This window comes from Pristiophorus japonicus, unplaced genomic scaffold (genome assembly GCF_044704955.1).
Source record: "Pristiophorus japonicus isolate sPriJap1 unplaced genomic scaffold, sPriJap1.hap1 HAP1_SCAFFOLD_1285, whole genome shotgun sequence".
Taxonomy (NCBI): domain Eukaryota; kingdom Metazoa; phylum Chordata; class Chondrichthyes; family Pristiophoridae; genus Pristiophorus; species Pristiophorus japonicus.
Genome location: NW_027250952.1, coordinates 7,501 through 30,016, shown reverse-complemented (window position 1 = coordinate 30,016; position 22,516 = coordinate 7,501). Strand labels below are relative to the sequence as shown.

The 22,516-nt window shown below is 57.3% G+C and overlaps 1 protein-coding gene across 1 annotated transcript in view; it reads left to right on the top strand.

Annotated features, from left to right (window-relative positions):
* Positions 1–22,516, top strand: part of LOC139242272 (plexin-B3-like) — a gene marked incomplete at its 3' end in the record, with an annotated part of 71,017 nt that overhangs the window by 46,416 nt on the left and 2,085 nt on the right. The window contains exons 6-13 of the mRNA XM_070870301.1: positions 4,140–4,272; positions 9,182–9,338; positions 10,414–10,522; positions 14,090–14,198; positions 15,207–15,335; positions 18,254–18,376; positions 19,558–19,651; positions 20,923–21,089. Coding sequence (XP_070726402.1) covers positions 4,140–4,272; positions 9,182–9,338; positions 10,414–10,522; positions 14,090–14,198; positions 15,207–15,335; positions 18,254–18,376; positions 19,558–19,651; positions 20,923–21,089 — 1,021 coding nt within the window. The remainder of the gene's footprint in view (positions 1–4,139; positions 4,273–9,181; positions 9,339–10,413; positions 10,523–14,089; positions 14,199–15,206; positions 15,336–18,253; positions 18,377–19,557; positions 19,652–20,922; positions 21,090–22,516) is intronic.

Below are 22,516 nucleotides of genomic sequence, written 5' to 3'. Positions count from 1 at the left end.
ACGCCAACACGGTGAAATCGGATTCACCCCCGCCGGCTGACTTTGAGCGGCCGCGGGTTTTGCGTACGCAGTCGGGTACGCCCTGCCGTACGCCAAGCGACGACACTATCTTGTGTACAGCACTTGCCGAGGTCCGATTTTTCAATGATATCTGCTTTAAGCTTTTGTCCGCTGTCATGCATGGCTGGGCAAACGTGATGGCCTCGCTCAAATCCAGCGTCTCCGCGGCCAGTAGCTTACGCAGGGTCACCTCGTGGTTGATGCCGACTACAAAGAAGTCCCGCAGCATGTCAGCCCACGCAGCCTCGAACTTGCACGGTCCAGCTAGGCGTCGTAGCTCGCCAACGAATTCCGATACATCCTGGCCCTCAGAACGAACGTGCGTATAGAACCGATGTCCTGAGATGACGATGCCTTCATCTGGTTTGAGATGGTCACGTACCAGAGCACACAGTGTTTCATAGTCCTTGTCCGTTTGGACTTAAGGGCGAGAGGAGATGAGACCATCGATTTTCGGACCACAAACCGTGACACCGCCCGGCGCTGAACTGCGTCTGCCTCCAATTTGTTGGCCACGAAGTACTGGTTCAAGCGGGCGACAAAGTCTGCCCAATCTTCTCCCTCCACGAATCGCTCCAGAATTCCAATTGCACTCATTTTTACATGCGCAGGTTCTTGTTATCTCGTCGCCAAATGTTGTGTATGCAGTAAGTCCAGAGACTGAACACTGTAAACTCCGAACATGACACCCTCGGAATCGAGGAAGACTTGCCTCCACTCGAAAAATGAGTCCTTCGGTGGCTGAACAGTCTAATACGGGGAGCCACAGTCCCTGTCACAGGTGGGACAGACAGTGGTTGAGGGAAGGGGAGGGTGGGACTGGTTTGCCGCACGCTCCTTCCGCTGCCTGCGCTTGCTTTCTGCACGCTCTCGGCGACGAGACTCGAGGTGCTCAGCGCCCTCCCGGATGCACTTCCTCCACTTAGGGCGGGACTGGTCTTTGGGCCCAGGGACTCCCAGGTGTCGGTGGGGATGTTGCACTTTATCAGGGAGGGCTTTGAGGGTGGTCCCTTGTAACGTTTCCTCTGCCCACCTTTGACTCGTTTGCCCGTGAAGGAGTTCCGAGTAGAGCGCTTGCTTTGGGAGTCTCGTGTCTGGGGGGACATGCGGACAATGTGGCCCTGCCCAGCGGAGCTGGTCGAGTGTGGTCAGTGCTTCGATGCTGGGGATGTTGGGCCTGGTCGAGGACGCTAACGTTGGTGCGTCTGTCCTCCCGGGGGATTTGCAGGATCTTGGGAGACATCACCTTGCCCTGAAATATATCGATACTATTGGCCTCGAGCCCTCCCTGTGGCAGCGAGTTCCACATTCCCACCGCTCTCTGGGTAAAGAAGTTTCTCCTGAATTCCCCACTGGGTTTATCAGTGACTGTCTGATATTGGTGGCCCCCGAGTTCTGGTCTCCCCCACAAGTGGGAACATCTTATCTACGTCTACCCTATCGAACCCCCTTCATAATCTTAAAGGAGTGTCCTGAAGGAGGAGAGAGAGGCGGAGAGGTTTAGGGAGGGAGTTCCAGAGCTTGGGGCCCAGGCAACAGAAGGCACGGCCACCGATGGTGGAGCGATTATAATCAGGGATGGTCAGGAGGGCAGAATTAGAGGCGTGCAGACATCTCGGGGGGTTGTGGGGCTGGAGGGGGTTACAGAGATAGTGAGGGGTGTAGGGACTGAAGGAGGTTACAGAGTTAGGGAGGGGAGTAGGGGCTGGAGGGGATTACAGAGATAGGGAGGGGTGTCGGGGCTGGAGGGGATTACAGAGATAGGGAGGGGTGTAGGAGCTGGAGGAGATTACAGAGATAGGGAGGGGCGAGGGCCATGGAGGGATTTGTAAACAAGGATGAGAATTTTGAAATCGAGGCGTTGTTTAACTGGGAGCCAATGTGGGTCAGCGAGCACAGAGGGTGATGGGTGAATGGGACTGGGTGTGAGTTAGGACACGGGGTCAGTGAGCACAGGGGGTGATGGGTGAGCGGGACTGGGTGTGAGTTAGGACACGGGGTCAGCGAGCACAGGGGGTGATGGGTGAGTGGGACTGGGTGCGAGTTAGGACACGGGGTCAGGGAGCACAGGGGGTGATGGGTGAGCGGGACTCGGTGCGAGTTAGGACACGGGGGCAGTGAGCACAGGGGGTGATGGGTGAGTGGGACTGGGTGCGAGTTAGGACACGAGGTCAGTGAACACAGGGGGTGATGGGTGAGTGGGACTGGGTGCGAGTTAGGACACGGGGGCAGTGAGCACAGGGGGTGATGGGTGAGTGGGACTCGGTGCGAGTTAGGACATGGGGTCAGTGAGCACAGGGGGTGATGGGTGAGTGGGACTGGGTGCGAGTTAGGACACGGGGTCAGTGAGCACAGGGGGTGATGGGTGAGTGGGACTCGGTGTGAGTTAGGACACGGGTCAGTGAGCACAGGGGGTGATGGGTGAGCGGGACTCGGTGCGAGTTAGGACACGGGGCATATTTTGGAAGAACTGATGCTTACAGATGGTGGAACATGGAAGGCCAGCCAGGAGAGTGTTGGGATAATCGAGAGAGGAGGGACTGACCACACACCCGGCGGGTGATCTGACCCCAACCCTTCCTCCCCTCCCCCGCCCACTAACTCAGTGGCAATGAGGTTAACTCCCCACGAGGATGGTAATTTAGAGGGTAATCGTGATGACCTAACCTGAGAGTTCATGAGGTTAATGCCCCTCCGACAGTGCGGGGCTCCCTCAGTACTGCCCCTCCGACAGTGCGGTGCTCCCTCAGTACTGCCCCTCCGACAGTGCGGTGCTCCCTCAGTACCGCCCCTCCGACAGTGCGGTGCTCCCTCAGTACTGCCCCTCCGACAGTGCGGGGCTCCCTCAGTACTGCCCCTCCGACAGTGCGGTGCTCCCTCAGTACTGCCCCTCCGACAGTGCGGCGCTCCCTCAGTACCGCCCCTCCGACAGTGCGGCACTCCCTCAGTACTGCCCCTCCGACAGTGCGGCGCTCCCTCAGTACCGCCCCTCCGACAGTGCGGCGCTCCCTCAGTACCGCCCCTCCGACAGAGCGGCACTCACTCAGTACCGCCCCTCCGACAGTGCGGCGCTCCCTCAGTACCGCCCCTCCGACAGTGCGGGGCTCCCTCAGTACTGCCCCTCCGACAGTGCGGAGCTCCCTCAGTACTGCCCCTCCGACAGTGCGGGGCTCCCTCAGTACCGCCCCTCCGACAGTGCGGCGCTCCCTCAGTACCGCCCCTCCGACAGTGCGGCGCTCCCTCAGTACCGCCCCTCCGACAGTGCGGGGCTCCCTCAGTACCGCCCCTCCGACAGTGCGGCGCTCCCTCAGTACTGCCCCTCCGACAGTGCGGAGCTCCCTCAGTACTGCCCCTCCGACAGTGCGGGGCTCCCTCAGTACCGCCCCTCCGACAGTGCGGAGCTCCCTCAGTACCGCCCCTCCGACAGTGCGGAGCTCCCTCAGTACTGCCCCTCCGACAGTGCGGAGCTCCCTCGGTACCGCCCCTCCGACAGTGCGGAGCTCCCTCAGTACCGCCCCTCCGGCAGTCCGGCGCTCCCTCAGTACCGCCCCTCCGACAGTGCGGCGCTCCCTCAGTACCGCCCCTCCGACAGTGCGGGGCTCCCTCAGTACTGCCCCTCCGACAGTGCGGCGCTCCCTCAGTACCGCCCCTCCGACAGTGCGGCGCTCCCTCAGTACCGCCCCTCCGACAGTGCGGGGCTCCCTCAGTACCGCCCCTCCGACAGTGCGGCGCTCCCTCAGTACCGCCCCTCCGACAGTGCGGGGCTCCCTCAGTACTGCCCCTCCGACAGTGCGGCGCTCCCTCAGTACTGCCCCTCCGACAGTGCGGCACTCCCTCAGTACCGCCCCTCCGACAGTGCGGCACTCCCTCAGTACTGTCCCTCCCACAGTGCGGGGCTCCCTCAGTACCGCCCCTCCGACAGTGCGGCACTCCCTCAGTACTGCCCCTCCGACAGTGCGGCACTCCCTCAGTACTTCCCCTCCGACAGTGCGGCACTCCCTCAGTACCGCCCCTCCGACAGTGCGGGGCTCCCTCAGTGGATCAATGTTGACACTAACTCGATCGCCGTCTGTCCACAGGTGTTCCAGGAAACTGGAGTGTGATCGTCACCAGGAAGCCAATCACTGGCTGTGGGTCTACGAGACAAATGGGCGATGCCTGTCTGTGCACAGCAAGATTCCAGCCAACCTGAGCAGGGAGGAACAGAGAGAGGTAGGCCCAATCACCATAGCAAGGGAGTAAAGCTCTCTCTGCACTGTCCCATCAAACACTCCCAGGGCAGGTACAGGGGGTTAGATACAGAGTAAAGCTCCCTCTGCACTGTCCCATCAAACACTCCCAGGGCAGGTACAGGGGGTTAGATACAGAGTAAAGCTCCCTCTACACTGTCCCATCAAACACTCCCAGGGCAGGTACAGGGGGTTAGATACAGAGTAAAGCTCCCTCTACACTGCCCCATCAAACACTCCCAGGGCAGGTACAGGGGGTTAGATACAGAGTAAAGCTCCCTCTACATTGTCCCATCAAACACTCCCAGGACAGGTACAGGGGGTTAGATACAGAGTAAAGCTCCCTCTACACTGTCCCATCAAACACTCCCAGGGCAGGTACAGGGGGTTAGATACAGAGTAAAGCTCCCTCTACACTGTCCCATCAAACACTCCCAGGGCAGGTACAGGGGGTTAGATACAGAGTAAAGCTCCCTCTGCACTGTCCCACCAAACACTCCGAGGGCAGGTACAGGGGGTTAGATACAGAGTAAAGCTCCCTCTACACTGTCCCATCAAACACTCCCTGGGCAGGTACAGGGGGTTAGATACAGAGTAAAGCTCCCTCTACACTGTCCCATCAAACACTCCCAGGACAGGTACAGCACGGGGTTAGATACAGAGTAAAGCTCCCTCTACACTGTCCCATCAAACACTCCCAGGGCAGGTACAGGGGGTTAGATACAGAGTAAAGCTCCCTCTACACTGTCCCATCAAACACTCCCAGGGCAGGTACAGGGGGTTAGATACAGAGTAAAGCTCCCTCTACACTGTCCCATCAAACACTCCCAGGGCAGGTACAGCACGGGGTTAGATACAGAGTAAAGCTCCCTCTACACTGTCCCATCAAACACTCCCAGGGCAGGTACAGGGGGTTAGATACAGAGTAAAGCTCCCTCTACACTGTCCCATCAAACACTCCCAGGGCAGGTACAGGGGGTTAGATACAGAGTAAAGCTCCCTCTACACTGTCCCATCAAACACTCCCAGGGCAGGTACAGGGGGTTAGATACAGAGTAAAGCTCCCTCTACACTGTCCCATCAAACACTCCCAGGGCAGGTCAGTGGAGCCAGAGCTTGGGGCCCAGGCAACAGAAGGCACAGCCACCAATGTTCGAGTGATTATTATCAGGAATGCCAAGGAGGGCAGAATTAGAGGAGCGCAGACATCTTGGAGGGGTGTAGGGGCTGGAGGAGGTTGCAGAGATAGGGAGGGGTGTCGGGCTGGTGGAAGTTACAGAGATAGGGAGGGGTGTAGGGGCTGGAGGGGGTTACAGAGATAGGGAGGGGTGTCGGGGCTGGAGGAGGTTACAGAGATAGGGAGGGGTGTAGGGGCTATGGGGGTTAGGGAGATATGGAGGAGTGTAGGGGCTGGAGGAGGTTACAGAGATAGGGAGGGATGTTGGGGCTGGAGGAGGTTACAGAGATAGGGAGGGGTATAAGGGCTGGAGGGGGTTACAGAGATAGGGAGGGGTGTAGTGGCTGGAGGAGGTTACAGAGATAGGGAGGGGTGTAGGGGCTGGAGGGGTCACAGAGATAGGGAGGGGTGTAGGGGCTGGAGGGGGTTACAGAGATAGGGAGGGGTGTAGGGGCTGGAGGAGGTTAAACAGATAGGGAGGGTTGTAGGGGCTGGAGGAGGTTACAGAGATAGGGAGGGGTGTAGGGGCTGGAGGAGGTTACAGAGATAGGGAGGGGTGTAGGGACTGGAGGAGGTTACAGAGATAGGGAGGGGTGTAGGGGCTGGAGGGGGTTACAGAGATAGGGAGGGGTGTAGGGGCTGGAGGGGTTTACAGAGATAGGGAGGGCTGTAGGGGCTGGAGGAGGTTAGAGATAGGGAGGGGTGTAGGGGCTGGAGGGGTTTACAGAGATAGGGAGGGTTGTAGGGGCTGGAGGAGGTTACAGAAATAGGGAGGGATGTAGGGGCCGGAGGGGGTTACAGGGATAGGGAGCGGTGTAGGGGCTGGAGGAGGTTACAGAGATAGGGAGGGGTGTAGGGGCCGGAGGGGGTTACAGAGATAGGGAGGGGTGTAGGGGTGTAGGAGGTTACAGAGATAGGGAGGGGTGTAGGGGCTGGAGGAGGTTACAGAGATAGGGAGGGGTGTAGGGGCCGGAGGGGGTTACAGAGATAGGGAGGGGTGTAGGCGCTGGAGGGGGTTACAGAGATAGGGAGGGGTGTAGGGGCCGGAGGAGGTTACAGAGATAGGGAGGGGTGTAGGGGCTGAAGGAGGTTACAGAGATAGGGAGGGGTGTAGGGGCCGGAGGGGGTTACAGAGATAGGGAGGGGTGTAGGGGCCGGAGGAGGTTACAGAGATAGGGAGGGGTGTAGGGGCTGGAGGAGGTTACAGAGATAGGGAGGGGTGTAGGGGCCGGAGGAGGTTACAGAGATAGGGAGGGGTGTAGGGGCCGGAGGGGGTTACAGAGATAGGGAGGGGTGTAGTGGCCGGAGGGGGTTACAGAGATAGGGAGGGGTGTAGGGGCCGGAGGAGGTTACAGAGATAGTGATGGGTGTAGGGGCTGGAGGAGGTTACAGAGATAGGGAGGGGTGTAGGGGCTGGAGGAGGTTACAGAGATAGGGAGGGGTGTAGGGGCTGGAGGAGGTTACAGAGATAGGGAGGGGTGTAGGGGCTGGAGGAGGTTACAGAGATATGGAGGGGTGTAGGCGTTGGAGGGGGTTACAGAGATAGGGAGGGGTGTAGGGGCCGGAGGGGGTTACAGAGATAGGGAGGGGTGTAGGGGCCGGAGGAGGTTACAGAGATAGGGAGGGGTGTAGGGGCCGGAGGAGGTTACAGAGATAGGGAGGGGTGTAGGGGCCGGAGGGGGTTACAGAGATAGGGAGGGGTGTAGGGGCCGGAGGGGGTTACAGAGATAGGGACGGGTGTAGGAGCTGGAGGGGGTTACAGAGATAGGGAGGGGTGTAGGGGCCGGAGGGGGTTACAGAGATAGGGAGGGGTGTAGGGGCTGGAGGAGGTTACAGAGATAGGGAGGGGTGTAGGGGCTGGAGGAGGTTACAGAGATAGGGAGGGGTGTAGCGGCCGGAGGGGGTTACAGAGATAGGGAGGGGTGTAGGGGCCGGAGGAGGTTACAGAGATAGGGAGGGGTGTAGGGGCTGGAGGAGGTTACAGAGATAGGGAGGGGTGTAGGGGCTGGAGGAGGTTACAGAGATAGGGAGGGGTGTAGGGGCTGGAGGAGGTTACAGAGATAGGGAGGGGTGTAGGGGCTGGAGGAGGTTACAGAGATATGGAGGGGTGTAGGCGCTGGAGGGGGTTACAGAGATAGGGAGGGGTGTAGGGGCCGGAGGGGGTTACAGAGATAGGGAGGGGTGTAGGGGCCGGAGGGGGTTACAGAGATAGGGAGGGGTGTAGGGGCCGGAGGGGGTTACAGAGATAGGGAGGGGTGTAGGAGCTGGAGGGGGTTACAGAGATAGGGAGGGGTGTAGGGGCCGGAGGGGGTTACAGAGATAGGGAGGGGTGTAGGGGCTGGAGGAGGTTACAGAGATAGGGAGGGGTGTAGGGGCTGGAGGGGGTTACAGAGATAGGGAGGGGTGTAGGAGGCTGGAGGGGGTTACAGAGATAGGGAGGGGTGTAGGGGCTGGAGGAGGTTACAGAGATAGGGAGGGGTGTAGGGGGCTGGAGGGGGTTACAGAGATAGGGAGGGGTGTAGGGGCCGGAGGGGGTTACAGAGATAGGGAGGGGTGTCGGGGCTGGAGGGGGTTACAGAGATAGGGAGGGGTGTAGGGGCCGGAGGGGGTTACAGAGATAGGGAGGGGTGTAGGGGGCTGGAGGGGGTTACAGAGATAGGGAGGGGTGTAGGGGGCTGGAGGGGGTTACAGAGATAGGGAGGGGTGTAGGGGCTGGAGGGGGTTACAGAGATAGGGAGGGGTGTAGGGGCTGGAGGGGGTTACAGAGATAGGGAGGGGTGTAGAGACTGGAGGGGGTTTCAGAGATAGGGAGGGGTGTAGGGGCCGGAGGGGGTTACAGAGATAGGGAGGGGTGTAGGGGCCGGAGGGGGTTACAGAGATAGGGAGGGGTGTAGGGGCCGGAGGGGGTTACAGAGATAGGGAGGGGTGTAGGGGCTGGAGGAGGTTACAGAGATAGGGAGGGGTGTCGGGGCTGGAGGGGGTTACAGAGATAGGGAGGGGTGTAGGGGCCGGAGGAGGTTACAGAGATAGGGAGGGGTGTCGGGGCTGGAGGGGGTTACAGAGATAGGGAGGGGTGTAGGGGCCGGAGGGGGTTACAGAGATAGGGAGGGGTGTAGGGGCTGGAGGAGGTTACAGAGATAGGGAGGGGTGTCGGGGCTGGAGGGGGTTACAGAGATAGGGAGGGGTGTAGGGGCCGGAGGGGGTTACAGAGATAGGGAGGGGTGTCGGGGCTGGAGGGGGTTACAGAGATAGGGAGGGGTGTAGGGGCCGGAGGGGGTTACAGAGATAGGGAGGGGTGTAGGGGCCGGAGGGGGTTACAGAGATAGGGAGGGGTGTAGGGGCTGGAGGAGGTTACAGAGATAGGGAGGGGTGTCGGGGCTGGAGGGGGTTACAGAGATAGGGAGGGGTGTAGGGGCCGGAGGGGGTTACAGAGATAGGGAGGGGTGTCGGGGCTGGAGGGGGTTACAGAGATAGGGAGGGGTGTAGGGGCCGGAGGGGGTTACAGAGATAGGGAGGGGTGTAGGGGCCGGAGGGGGTTACAGAGATAGGGACGGTGTAGGGGCCGGAGGGGGTTACAGAGATAGGGAGGGGTGTAGGGGCCGGAGGGGGTTACAGAGATAGGGAGGGGTGTAGGGGCTGGAGGGGGTTACAGAGGTAGGGAGGGGTGTAGGGGCCGGAGGGGGTTACAGAGGTCACCGGTTGGGTTTCTGTGCAGATTACGATGACCATCGATCGTCTCCCGGACCTGGCCCCGGGGGAAGGATTCCGCTGCTCCTTCGGGGAACACATGACGGCGGCCGTGGTCACGGGGAACCTGCTCAGCTGCCGCTCACCGGACACCGACCGCTTGCCAAGCAATGACCCGGGCAAAGGTGAGAGGTCGCGGGGTCGAGAGGAGGGTGGGAGGGCGTGAGACGGGCAAAGGGCGTCGGTCTATGGACAGCTGATGTAAAATTGAGCTCCAGTCTTGTCCACGGAGGGGCGGTAGTGAGGGAGCGCCGCACTGAGGGAGGGGCGGTAGTGAGGGAACGCCGTACTGAGGGAGGGGCTGTACTGAGGGAGCGCCGTACTGAGGGAGGGGCGGTACTGAGGGAGCGCCGTACTGAGGGAGGGGCGGTAGTGAGGGAGCGCATCACTGAGGGAGGGGCGGTACTGAGGGAGCACCGCACTGTCGGAGGGGCGGTACTGAGGGAGCGCCGCACTGTCGGAGGGGCAGTACTGAGGGAGCCCCGCACTGTCGGAGGGGCAGTACTGAGGGAGCGCCGCACTGTCGGAGGGGCAGTACTGAGGGAGCCCCGCACTGTCGGAGGGGCAGTACTGAGGGAGCCCCGCACTGTCGGAGGGGCAGTCGTGAGGGAGCGCCGCACTGTCGGAGGGGCGGTACTGAGGGAGTGCCGCACTGTCGGAGGGGCAGTACTGAGGGAGCCCCGCACTGTCGGAGGGGCAGTACTGAGGGAGCGCCGCACTGTCGGAGGGGCGGTACTGAGGGAGTGCCGCACTGTCGGAGGGGCGGTACTGAGGGAGCCCCGCACTGTCGGAGGGGCGGTACTGAGGGAGCGCCGCACTGTCGGAGGGGCGGTACTGAGGGAGCCCCGCACTGTTGGAGGGGCGGTACTGAGGGAGCCCCGCACTGTCGGAGAGGCGGTACTGAGGGAGTGCCGCACTGTCGGAGGTGCAGTACTGAGGGATCGCCGCACTGTCGGAGGGGCGGTACCGAGGGAGCGCCGCACTGTCGGAGGGGCGGTACCGAGGGAGTTTGTGCCTGACTCGGACTCTGACTTCAGCTCCCGCGGACTTATTCCTCGTACGCCTGCTGTCGGATTTGCGACGGGTTCTCGGCGTGTAACAAGACCCGTCCGAACTAACCAACCCGTTCCGCGTTCGCAGTCTGTCGACGCGAAGTGCGCTCAAGGCGGACACTAATGCTGCTTGGTTGTGTTTGCCCAGATCACGTGACGATGGAATTGGCGGTCTGGTTCAGAAAAGTGGTCGTTGCCACCACGGAGTTTGTCTTCTATGACTGTGGCGCTGTGAAGCAACTTCATCCTTCCTGTCCGTACGTACCTCACCATCCCCGGGTCTGGCTCATTGAAACTTCAAATTCATTTCATTCATTCATCGGCAGATCCTCGGAATCGAGGAAGTCCTGCTTCCACTCTTAACACGAGTCCTTCGGTGGCTGAACAGCCCAATACGGGAGCCACAGTCCCTGTCACAGGTGGGACAGACAGTGGTTGAGGGAAGGGGAGGGTGGGACTGGTTTGCCGCACGCTCCTTCCGCTGCCTGCGCTTGCTTTCTGCACACTCTCGGCGACGAGACTCGAGGTGCTCAGCGCCCTCCCGGATGCACTCCCTCCACTTAGGGCGGACTGGTCTTTGGGCCCAGGGACTCCCAGGTGTCGGTGGGGATGTTGCACTTTATCAGGGAGGCTTTGAGGGTGGTCCCTTGTAACGTTCCCTCTGCCCACCTTTGGCCCGTTTGCCCGTGAAGGAGTTCCGAGTAGAGCGCTTGGCTTTGGGGAGCCTCGTGTCTGGGGGACATGTGGACAATGTGGTCCTGCCCAGCGGAGCTGGTCGAGTGTGGTCAGTGCTTCGATGCTGGGGATGTTGGGCCTGGTCGAGGACGCTAACGTTGGTGCGTCTGTCCTCCCGGGGGATTTGCAGGATCTTGCGGAGACAATGTGCGGACGATGCCTGCGTCTGCTCACACACAGAGGCTGCACTCCAGGATATAGTCGACGTATTTATTGAGGCAAACGAAAACACAGGCCTTACGCTTAACATCCGTAAGACAAAGGTCCTCCCCCAGCCTGTCCTCGCCGCACAGCACTGCCCCCCCAGTCGTCAAGATCCACGGCACGGCCCTGGACAACGTGGACCATTTCCCATACCTCGGGAGCCTCCTATCAACCAGGGCAGGCATCGTCGATGAGATCCAACACCGCCTCCAGTGCGCCAGTGCAGCCTTCGGCCGTCTGAGGAAGAGAGTGTTTGAAGACCAGGCCCTCAAATCCACCACCCAGCTCACGGTCTACAGGGCTGTAGTGATACCCGCCCTCCTGTGTGTCTCAGAGACATGGACCATGTACAGTAGGTACCTCACCCCCAGCTCATGGTCTACAGGGCTGTAGTGATACCCGCCCTCCTGTACGGCTCAGAGACATGGATCATGTACAGTAGACACCTCAAGTCACTGGAGAAATACCACCAACGCTGTCTCCGCGAGTTCCGGCAAATCCCCCGGGAGGACAGACGCACCAACGTTAGCGTCCTCGACCAGGCCCAACATCCCCAGCATCGAAGCACTGACCACACTCGACCAGCTCCGCTGGGCAGGGCCACATTGTCCGCATGTCCCCCTAGACACGAGACTCCCCAAAGCCAAGCGCTCTACTCGGAACTCCTTCACGGGCAAACGAGCCAAAGGTGGGCAGAGGAAACGTTACAAGTGACCACCCTCAAAGCCCTCCCTGATAAAGTGCAACATCCCCACCGACACCTGGGAGTCCCTGGGCCCAAAGACCAGTCCCGCCCTAAGTGGAGGAAGTGCATCCGGGAGGGCGCTGAGCACCTCGAGTCTCGCCGCCGAGAGCGTGCAGAAACCAAGCGCAGGCAGCGGAAGGAGCGTGCGGCAAACCAGTCCCACCCTCCCCTTCCCTCAACCACTGTCTGTCCCACCTGTGACAGGGACTGTGGCTCCCGTATTGGACTGTTCAGTCACCGCAGGACTCATTGTTAGAGTGGAAGCAAGTCTTCCTCGATTCCGAGGGATTGCCTACGATGACGAGTGGGGTACCGCAGGGATCAGTGCTGGGGCCCCAGCTATTCACAATATATATATAAATGATTTGGATGAGGGAACCAAATGTACTATTTCCAAGTTTGCCGATGACACAAAACGAGATGGGACTGTGAGCTGTGAGGAGGATGCAAAGACCCTGCAAGGCGATTTAGATCGGTTGGGCAAACACATGGCAGATACAGTTTAGCGCGGATAAATGTGAAGTTATCCACTTTGGTCGGAAAAATGTAAGGACAAAGTATTATTTAAATGGTGATGGCTCGGGAAGTGTGGATGTACAGAGGGACCTGGGTGTCCTTGTACACCAGTCACTGAAAGCAGACACGCAGGTGCAGCAAGCGGTTAGGAAGGCCAATGGTATGTGTCATGTATCCTAGAAACATAGAAACATAGAAAATAGGTGCAGGAGTAGGCCATTCGGCCCTTCTAGCCTGCACCGCCATTCAATGAGTTCATGGCTGAACATGCAACTTCAGTATCCCATTCCTGCTTTCTCGCCATACCCCTTGATCCCCCTAGTACTAAGGACTTCATCTAACTCCTTTTTGAATATATTTAGTGAATTGGCCTCAACAACTTTCTGTGGTAGAGAATTCCACAGGTTCACCACTCTCTGGGTGAAGAAATTCCTCCTCATCTCGGTCCTAAATGGCTTCCCCCTTATCCTTAGACGGTGTCCCCTGGTTCTGGACTTCCCCAACATTGGGAACATTCTTCCTGCATCTAACCTGTCTAACCCCGTCAGAATTTTAAACGTTTCTATGAGGTCCCCTCTCATTCTTCTGAGCTCCAGTGAATACAAGCCCAGTTGATCCAGTCTTTCTTGATCGGTCAGTCCCGCCATCCCGGGAATCAGTCTGGTGAACCTTCGCTGCACTCCCTCAATAGCAAGAATGTCCTTCCTCAGGTTAGGAGACCAAAACTGTCCACAATACTCCAGGTGTGGCCTCACCAAGGCCCTGTACAATTGTAGCAACAGCTCCCTGCCCCTGTACTCAAATCCCCTCGCTATGAAGGCCAACATGCCATTTGCTTTCTTAACCGCCTGCTGTACCTGCATGCCAACTTTCAATGACTGATGTACCATGACACCCAGGTCTCGTTGCACCTCCCCTTTTCCTAATCTGTCACCATTCAGATAATAGTCTGTCTCTCTGTTTTTACCACCAAAGTGGATAACCTCACATTTATCCACATTATACTTCATCTGCCATGCATTTGCCCACTCACCTAACAATTCCAAGTCACTCTGCAGCCTCACAGCATCCTCCTCGCAGCTCACACTGCCACCCAACTTAGTGTCATCCGCAAATTTGGAGATACTACATTTAATCCCCTCGTCTAAATCATTAATGTACAGTGTAAACAGCTGGGGCCCCAGCACAGAACCTTGCGGTACCCCACTAGTCACTGCCTGCCATTCTGTCCTACATGCCCGCTGTTGGTACCATCACAAGGTTTGCCACCAGAGGGCACTGCAGTGGGAGACTTGTAGGTTACCTGTACAGGTGTGCCTGGCCGAGGATAAAAGGCAGGTGCTCACTCTGGATCCCGGGGCCACTATTGGAAGAAGAGCAGGGGGAGTTCTCCCCGGTGTCCTGGGGCCAATATTTATCCCTCGACCAACATCACTAAAACAGACGCTCCGGGTCATTATCACATCGCTGTGTGTGGGAGCTTGCTGTGCGCAAATTGGCTTTTCCCACAATACAACCGTGAGCGCACTTCAAAGAAGTACTTCATTGGCTGTGAGGCGCTTTGGAACGTCCGGTGGTCATGAAAGGCGCCATAGAAATGCAATTCTTTCTTTAATGTTTGCAGGTGCAAAGCGTGTGTAACCAGTGACTGGAACTGCAACTGGTGCCTTAAGGAGCATCGCTGCATTAACCTGAGGAAGTGTGCGGGAGAGAACATCATATTCAGCCAGAAGGTGAGCGCTGTCGGAGGGGCGGTACTGAGGGAGCGCCGCACTGCGCTGTCGGAGGGGCGGTACTGAGGGAGCGCCGCACTGCGCTGTCGGAGGGGCGGTACTGAGGGAGCGCCGCACTGCGCTATCGGAGGGGCGGTACTGAGGGAGTGCCGCACTGTCGGAGGGGCGGTACTGAGGGAGTGCCGCACTGTCGGAGGGGCAGTACTGAGGGAGCGCCGCACTGCGCTATCGGAGGGGCGGTACTGAGGGAGCGCCGCACTGTCGGAGGGGCGGTACTGAGGGAGCGCCGCACTGTCGGAGGGGCGGTACTGAGGGAGCGCCGCACTGCACTATCGGAGGGGCGGTACTGAGGGAGCGCCGCACTGTCGGAGGGGCGGTACTGAGGGAGCACCGCACTGTCGGAGGGGCGGTACTGAGGGAGCCCCGCACTGTCGGAGGGGCAGTACTGAGGGAGCGCCGCACTGTCGGAGGGGCGGTACTGAGGGAGCGCCGCACTGTCGGAGGGGGCGGTACTGAGGGAGCGCCATACTGTCGGAGGGGCGGTACTGAGGGAGCCCCGCACTGTCGGAGGGGCAGTACTGAGGGAGCGCCGCACTGTCGGAGGGGCGGTACTGAGGGAGTGCCGCACTGCGCTGTCGGAGGGGCAGTACTGAGGGAGCCCCGCACTGTCGGAGGGGCAGTACTGAGGGAGCGCCGCACTGTCGGAGGGGCAGTACTGAGGGAGCGCAGCACTGTCGGAGGGGCGGTACTGAGGGAGTGCCGCACTGCGCTGTCGGAGGGGCGGAACTGAGGGAGCGCCGCACTGTCGGAGGGGCGGTACTGAGGGAGTGCCGTACTGCGCTGTCGGAGGGGCGGTGCTGAGGGAGCGCCGCACTGCGCTGTCGGAGGGGCGGTACTGAGGGAGCGCCGCACTGCGCTGTCGGAGGGGCGAGAGGGCAGGTGCCGGAGGGGAGGGGGGGCGCCCCCTGTACTGATGTCTCGCTCCCTTCCCCCCCCCTCCGTCGGAAGGATCACGAGGCTGCCATGAAGGGCCCCGATCATTGCCCCTACGTGGAGAGCATCGAGGGGTCAACGCTGATCCCAGTGCGACACGACACGGCCCTGAAGCTGATTGGACGGAACCTGGACCTATTGGAAGTGAGTTTGCGTCGGCGGTCCGTGCGGAACATTCCGGCAGCCGAACCGGCCCAGCTTTCGTAGAACCACACCGCACAGCAGGATCCCATTGGGCCCATGGAGCCCCGTGCTGTGCCGGCTCTGTGACAGAGCGACCCCAATCAGTCCCACACTCCCCCCTGCCCTTTCCCCACAGCCCCGGCACATTTTCCCCCTTCAGGTATTTATCCAATTCCCGGTTTGAAAGTTACTATTGAATCTGCTCCCACCGAGCTTTCAGGCAGCACGTTCCCGATCACAACAACTCGCTGCGTAAACACACTCTCCCCATCATCCCCTCTGGTTCCATCGTCGATTATCGTCAATCTGTGTCCCTCTGGTTACCCACTCTCCTGCTCCCGGGAACAGGTTCTCCCGATCCACTCGATCAAAACCCTTCATCAGTTCGAACCCCTCGATTCAATCTCCCCTTAACGAGAGACAGAGGATGGGGAACAAAGAAATGGCAGACCAATTGAACAAATACTTTGGTTCTGTCTTCTCTCAGGAAGACACAAATAACCTTCCGGAAATACTAGGGGTCCGAGGGTCTAGCGAGAAGGAGGAACTGAAGGAAATCCTTATTAGTCAGCAAATTGTGTTAGGAAAATTGATGGGATTGAAGGCCGATAAGTCCCCAGGCCCTGATAGTCTGCATCCCAGAGTACTTAAAGAAGTGTCCCTAGAAATAGTGGATGCATTGGTGATCATTTTCCAACAGTCGATCGACTCTGGATCAGTTCCTATGGACTGGAGGGTAGCTAATGTAACACCACTTTTTAAAAAAGGAGGAAGAGAGAAAACTGATAATTATAGACCGGTCAGCCTGACATCAGTAGTGGGGAAAATGTTGGAATCAATTATTAAGGATGTAATAGCAGCGCATTTGGAAAGCAGTGACAGGATTGGCCCAAGTCAGCATGGATTTATGAAAGGGAAATCATGCTTGATGAATCTTCTGGAATTTTTTGAGGATGTAACTAGTAGAGTGGACAAGGGAGAACCAGTGGATGTGGTGTATTTAGACTTTCAAAAGGCTTTTGAAAGGTCCCACACAAGAGATTGGTGTGTAAAATTAAAGCACATGGTATTGGGGGTAATGTACTGACGTGGATAGAGAACTGGTTGGCAGACAGGAAGCAGAGAGTCGGGATAAACGGGTCCTTTTCAGAATGGCAGGCAGTGACTAGTGGAGTGCCGCAGGGTTCAGTGCTGGGACCCCAGCTATTTACAATATACATTAATGATTTAGACAAAGGAATTGAGTGTAATATCTCCAAGTTTACAGATGACACTAAGCTGGGTGGCGGTGTGAGCTGTGAGGAGGATGCTAAGAGACTGCAGGGTGACTTGGACAGGTTAGGTGAGTGGGCAAATGCATGGCAGATGCAGTATAATGTGGATAAATGTGAGGTTATCCACTTTGGTGGCAAAAACCTTCGAGCCTGCACCACCATTCAATATGATCATGGCTGATCATTCCCTCAGTACCCCATTCCTGCTTTCTCTCCATACCCCTTGGTCCCTTTAACCATAAGGGCCACATCTAACTCCCTTTTGAATATATCTAACGAACTGGCCTCAACAACTCTCTGTGGTAGAGAATTCCACAGGTTCACAATTCTCTGAGTGAAGAAGTTTCTCCTCATCTCGGTCCTAAATGGCTTACCCCTTATCCTTAGACTGTGACCCCCTGGTTCTGGACTTCCCCAACATCGGGAACATTCTTCCTGCATCTAACCTGTCAGAATTTTATATGTTTCTATGAGATCCCCTCTCATCCTTCTAAATTCCAGTGAATATAAGCCTAGTCGATCCAGTCTTTCTTCATATGTCAGTCCTGCCATCCCGGGAATCAGTCTGGTGAACCTTCGCTGCACTCCCTCAATAGCAAGAACGTCCTTCCTCAGATTAGGAGACCAAAACTGTACACAATATTCCAGGTGAGGCCTCACCAAGGCCCTGTACAACTGCAGTAAGACCTCCCTGCTCCGATACTCAAATCCTCTCGCTATGAAGGCCAACATGCCATTTGTCTTCTTCACCGCCTGCTGTACCTGCATGCCAACCTTCAGTGACTGATGTACCATGACACCCAGGTCTCATTGCACCTCCCCTTTTCCTAATCTGCCACCATTCAGATAATATTCTGCCTTTGTGTTTTTGCCCCAAAAGTGGATAACCTCACATTTATCCACATTATACTGCATCTGCCATGTATTTGCCCACTCACCTAACCCGTCCAAGTCACCCTGCAGCCTTTTAGCGTCCCCCTCACAGCTCACACCGCCACCCAGCTTAGTGTCATCTGCAAAGTTGGAGATATTACACTCAATTCCTTCATCTAAATCATTGATGTATATTGTAAATAGCTGGGGTCCCAGCACTGAGCCCTGCGGTACCCCACTAGTCACTGCCTGCCGTTCTGAAAAGGACCCGTTTATCCCGACTCTCTGCTTCCTGTCTGCCAACCAGTTCTCTATCCACGTCAGTACATTACCCCCAATACCGACTCCTGCCCCTATTTCTGATGCAACAGATTATTAAGGAGGCGTTGAGGTCCCTGAAACACGGGGAGGGGAGGAAAAAACAAAAGTGAAGGTCGACGCTAGGGTGAAAGCCAGGAGAGATTGGAGAGACAAAAGGGCGGAATCGTGGCGGGAATGATCGAGGTTAAGAAACTAAAGATGCGTCTACATAGGGTATGAATAGCAGAGTAATTACCAGCTGCCGTGGCAGACACAGAGAGAAACTAAATTTAAATTTAAAAAGGGGGGTGGGGTTTTGTCAAAGATAGGGGGGAAAGGTAATACAATCTGGGTCGAGGTTATGGTGTGAAAGTGCTGAACTCGATGATGAGTCCGAAACAAAAAAAAAACGAAGTTGTCTTTCTTCAATAGAATGAAGAGGCGGACTATGAGTGTGTCGTTGGAATCAATAATTCTCCGCTGATCATGAGAGCTGTGGTTCAACGTGACACACACCATCCCGGAATGTTCAACATAACCTGCGCAGTCAACAAGGTACACACTGAGATTCAGCACATCGATATATTCACAGATAACCAATACCCGGGAGTGAGTTACAGGCTGGAATCTAATCGAGGGGTTCGGGGGGGTTTATATATAGAATAACAGATACCCGGGAGTGAGATACAGGCTGGAATCTAATCGAGGGGTTCGGTGGGGGATTTATATATAGAATAACAGATACCCGGGAGTGAGTTACAGGCTGGAATCTAATCGAGGGGTTCGGGGGGTTTATATATAGAATAACAGATACCCGGGAGTGAGTTACAGGCTGGAATCTAATCGAGGGGTTCGGGGGGTTTATATATAGAATAACAGATACCCCGGAAGTGAGTTACAGGCTGGAATCTAATCGAGGGGTTTATATATAGAATAACGGATACCCGGGAGTGAGTTACAGGCTGGAATCTAATCGAGGGATTCGGGGGGTTTATATATAGAATAACAGATACCCGGGAGTGAGATACAGGCTGGAATCTAATCGAGGGGTTCGGTGGGGGATTTATATATAGAATAACAGATACCCGGGAGTGAGTTACAGGCTGGAATCTAATCGAGGGGTTCGGGGGGTTTATATATAGAATAACAGATACCCGGGAGTGAGTTACAGGCTGGAATCTAATCGAGGGGTTCGGGGGGTTTATATATAGAATAACAGATACCCCGGAAGTGAGTTACAGGCTGGAATCTAATCGAGGGGTTTATATATAGAATAACGGATACCCGGGAGTGAGTTACAGGCTGGAATCTAATCGAGGGATTCGGGGGGTTTATATATAGAATAACAGATACCCGGGAGTAAGTTACAGGCTGGAATCTAATTGAGGGGTTCGGGGGGTTTATATATAGAATAACAGATACCCGGGAGTGAGTTACAGGCTGGAATCTAATCGGGGGGTTCAGGGGGTTTATATATAGAATAACAGATACCCGGGAGTGAGTTACAGGCTGGAATCTAATCGAGGGGTTCGGGGGGTTTATATACAGAATAACCAATACCCGGGAGTGAGTTACAGGCTGGAATCTAATCGAGGGGTTCGGGGGGTTTATATATAGAATAACGGATACCCGGGAGTGAGTTACAGGCTGGAATCTAATCGAGGGGTTCGGGAGGGTGGAGGGGGGGGTGGGAACATGGTTGAATATTTCTGATTGTCTCTATTCCACCCCTGCAGTATGAATATTCTGCTCCGACAATGGAATATCAAGTTACTGTCTTTGTTCGGACAGGGCTCTCATTTCGAATAGACAGTTGGAAGGAGTTGAACGGTAAGGGCACTTTGCCTCATGCCGGGTCCTACTGGAGGGGCAGTACTGAGGGAGCGCCGCACTGTCGGAGGGGCAGTACTGAGGGAGCGCCGCACTGTCAGAGGGGCAGTACTGTGGGAGCGCCGCACTGTCGGAGGGGCAGTACTGAGGGAGCGCCGCACTGTCGGAGGGGCAGTACTGAGGGAGCCCCGCACTGTCGGAGGGGCAGTACTGAGGGAGCCCCGCACTGTCGGAGGGGCAGTACTGAGGGAGCCCCGCACTGTCGGAGGGGCAGTACTGTGGGAGCGCCGCACTGTCGGAGGGGCAGTACTGAGGGAGCGCCGCACTGTCGGAGGGGCAGTACTGAGGGAGCCCCGCACTGTCGGAGGGGCAGTACTGAGGGAGCGCCGCACTGTCGGAGGGGCAGTACTGTGGGAGCGCCGCACTGTCGGAGGGGCAGTACTGAGGGAGCGCCGCACTGTCGGAGGGGCAGTACTGAGGGAGCGCCGCACTGTCGGAGGGGCAGTACTGAGGGAGCGCCGCACTGTCGGAGGGGCTGTACTGAGGGAGCCCCGCACTGTCGGAGGGACGGTACTGAGGGAGCGGCGCACTGTCGGAGGGGCGGTACTGAGGGAGCCCCGCACTGTCGGAGGGGCGGTACTGAGGGAGCGCCGCACTGTCGGAGGGGCGGTACTGAGGGAGCGCCGCACTGTCGGAGGGGCGGTACTGAGGGAGCGCCGCACTGTCGGAGGGGCGGTACTGAGGGAGTGCCGCACTGTCGGAGGGGCGGTACTGAGGGAGCCCCGCACTGTCGGAGGGGCAGTACTGAGGGAGCGCCGCACTGTCGGAGGGGCGGTACTGAGGGAGCGCCGCACTGTCGGAGGGGCGGTACTGAGGGAGCGCCGCACTGTCGGAGGGGCGGTACTGAGGGTGGGGATAACACCCTCTACAAATTGAGCACGGGGGGACGTGAACCTAGCAAGATTCCTGTTGCTGTACAGCGATTTCCCCACCCCACCCCGTCCCCCTGCACCCACCACCCTCCTGGATGCCAGGTAACGGGGGCAGGGTTGGGTGAGCCGCGAAGCCCCACATGTCCGAATATCCCGTGGCGAGCTGAGCTGGCAAGTGTGGGGGGGATGGTGTGGGGGGCGGGGGAATGGGGGTGAGGAACCCTCGGGGTGGGGGAGGGATGGTTAAGTGATGTTTTCTGCGAACGGCTGTCTTTGTACCCCCCGCCCTCCTACGCTCCTGACTCTCCGCTTCTCCGCCCCCCCCCCTCCCCCTTGCAGTGACCCTCTACGACTGCGCGGTGGGCCGCTCGGACTGCAGCCGGTGCCAGGTGTCGGACGGCAAGTACGGCTGTGCGTGGTGCGGGGCCATGGAGCCCTCGTGCCTGTACCGGGGCTCGTGCAGGGCGGAAGTGGTCCGCTTATGCCCCCCTCCCATCATCCAGGAGGTGAGTGACCGCGGGACACCCTCCCCCTCCCCCTGTTCTCCTCCCCCCGCCCCCTCCCCCAACGCCAAAGGTGCTCACCCTTCGCCGGTCCCCGCCCGCGAGCAGAGACGGAGGTGTGCCGGCTATTCGACTGTGGTGTGCCTCGCACCCGAGCTCAGTACAGCCGGACCTGGGGGGGGGGGGGGTACTTGTGCCATGAGACACAAAAGGGATAGTATGCAGGTACAGCAAGTGATCAGGAAGGGCCAGTGGTATCTTGGCCTTTATTGCAAAGCGGGGATGGAGTATAAAAGCAGGGAAGTCTTGCTCCAGTTATACAGGGTATTGGTGAGGCCACAGCTGGAGTACTGCGTGCAGTTTTGGTCTCCGTATTTACGAAAGGATATACTTGCTTTGGAGGCAGTTCAGAGAAGGTTCACTCGGTTGATTCCGGAGATGAGGGGGTTGTCTTATGAGGAAAGGTTGAGGAGGTTGGGCCTCTACTCATTGGAATTCAGAAGAATGAGGGGTGATCTTATCGAAACGTATCAGATTATGAGGGGGGCTCGACAAGGTGGATGCAGAGAGGATGTTCCCACTGATGGGGGAGACTAGAACTAGGGGGCATGGTCTTAGAATAAGGGGCCACCCATTTAAAACTGAGATGAGGAGGAATTTCTTCTCTCAGAGGGTTGTAAATCTGTGGAACTCGCTGCCTCAGAGAGCTGTGGAAGCCGGGACATTGAATATATTTAAGACAGAGATAGACAGTTTCTTAACCGATAAGGGGGCGGGCAGGGAAGTGGAGCTGAGTCCATGATCGGATCAGCCACGATCGTATTAAATGGCGGAGCAGGCTCGAGGGGCCGAATGGCCGACTCCTGCTCCTATTTCTGATGTTCTCATGTTCTTTATGTAAAGATAGAGGGGAACGATATTGGCTCAGTGGATCAAGATGTTAACTCAGTTTGGGTGGAGATAAGGAATAATAAGGGCAAAATCCGCTGGGCGTCGTCTATAGGCCCCCTAACAGTGGCTACATTGTTGGCCAGAGTATAAATCAAGAAATAACGGAGGCTTTACAATAATCATGGGCGATTTTTACCTTGCTATCGATTGGACAAAGCAAATTGGCCAGGGTAGCCTTGAGGAAGAGTCCATCGAGTGAATCAGGCATCGCTTCCTTCAACAGTACGTTGCGGAACCAACCGGGGAGCAGGCTATCTGAGATCTGGTCCTGTGTAATGAGTCAGGATTAATAAATGATCTCCGAGTAAAGGGACAGTTTTGGTCTCCTAACCTGAGGAAGGACATTCTTGCTATTGAGGGAGTGCAGCGAAGGTTCACCAGACTGATTCCCGGGATGGCAGGACTGACATGTGCAGAGAGACTGGATCGACTGGGCTTATATTCACTGGAGTTTAGAAGGATGAGAGGGGATCTCATAG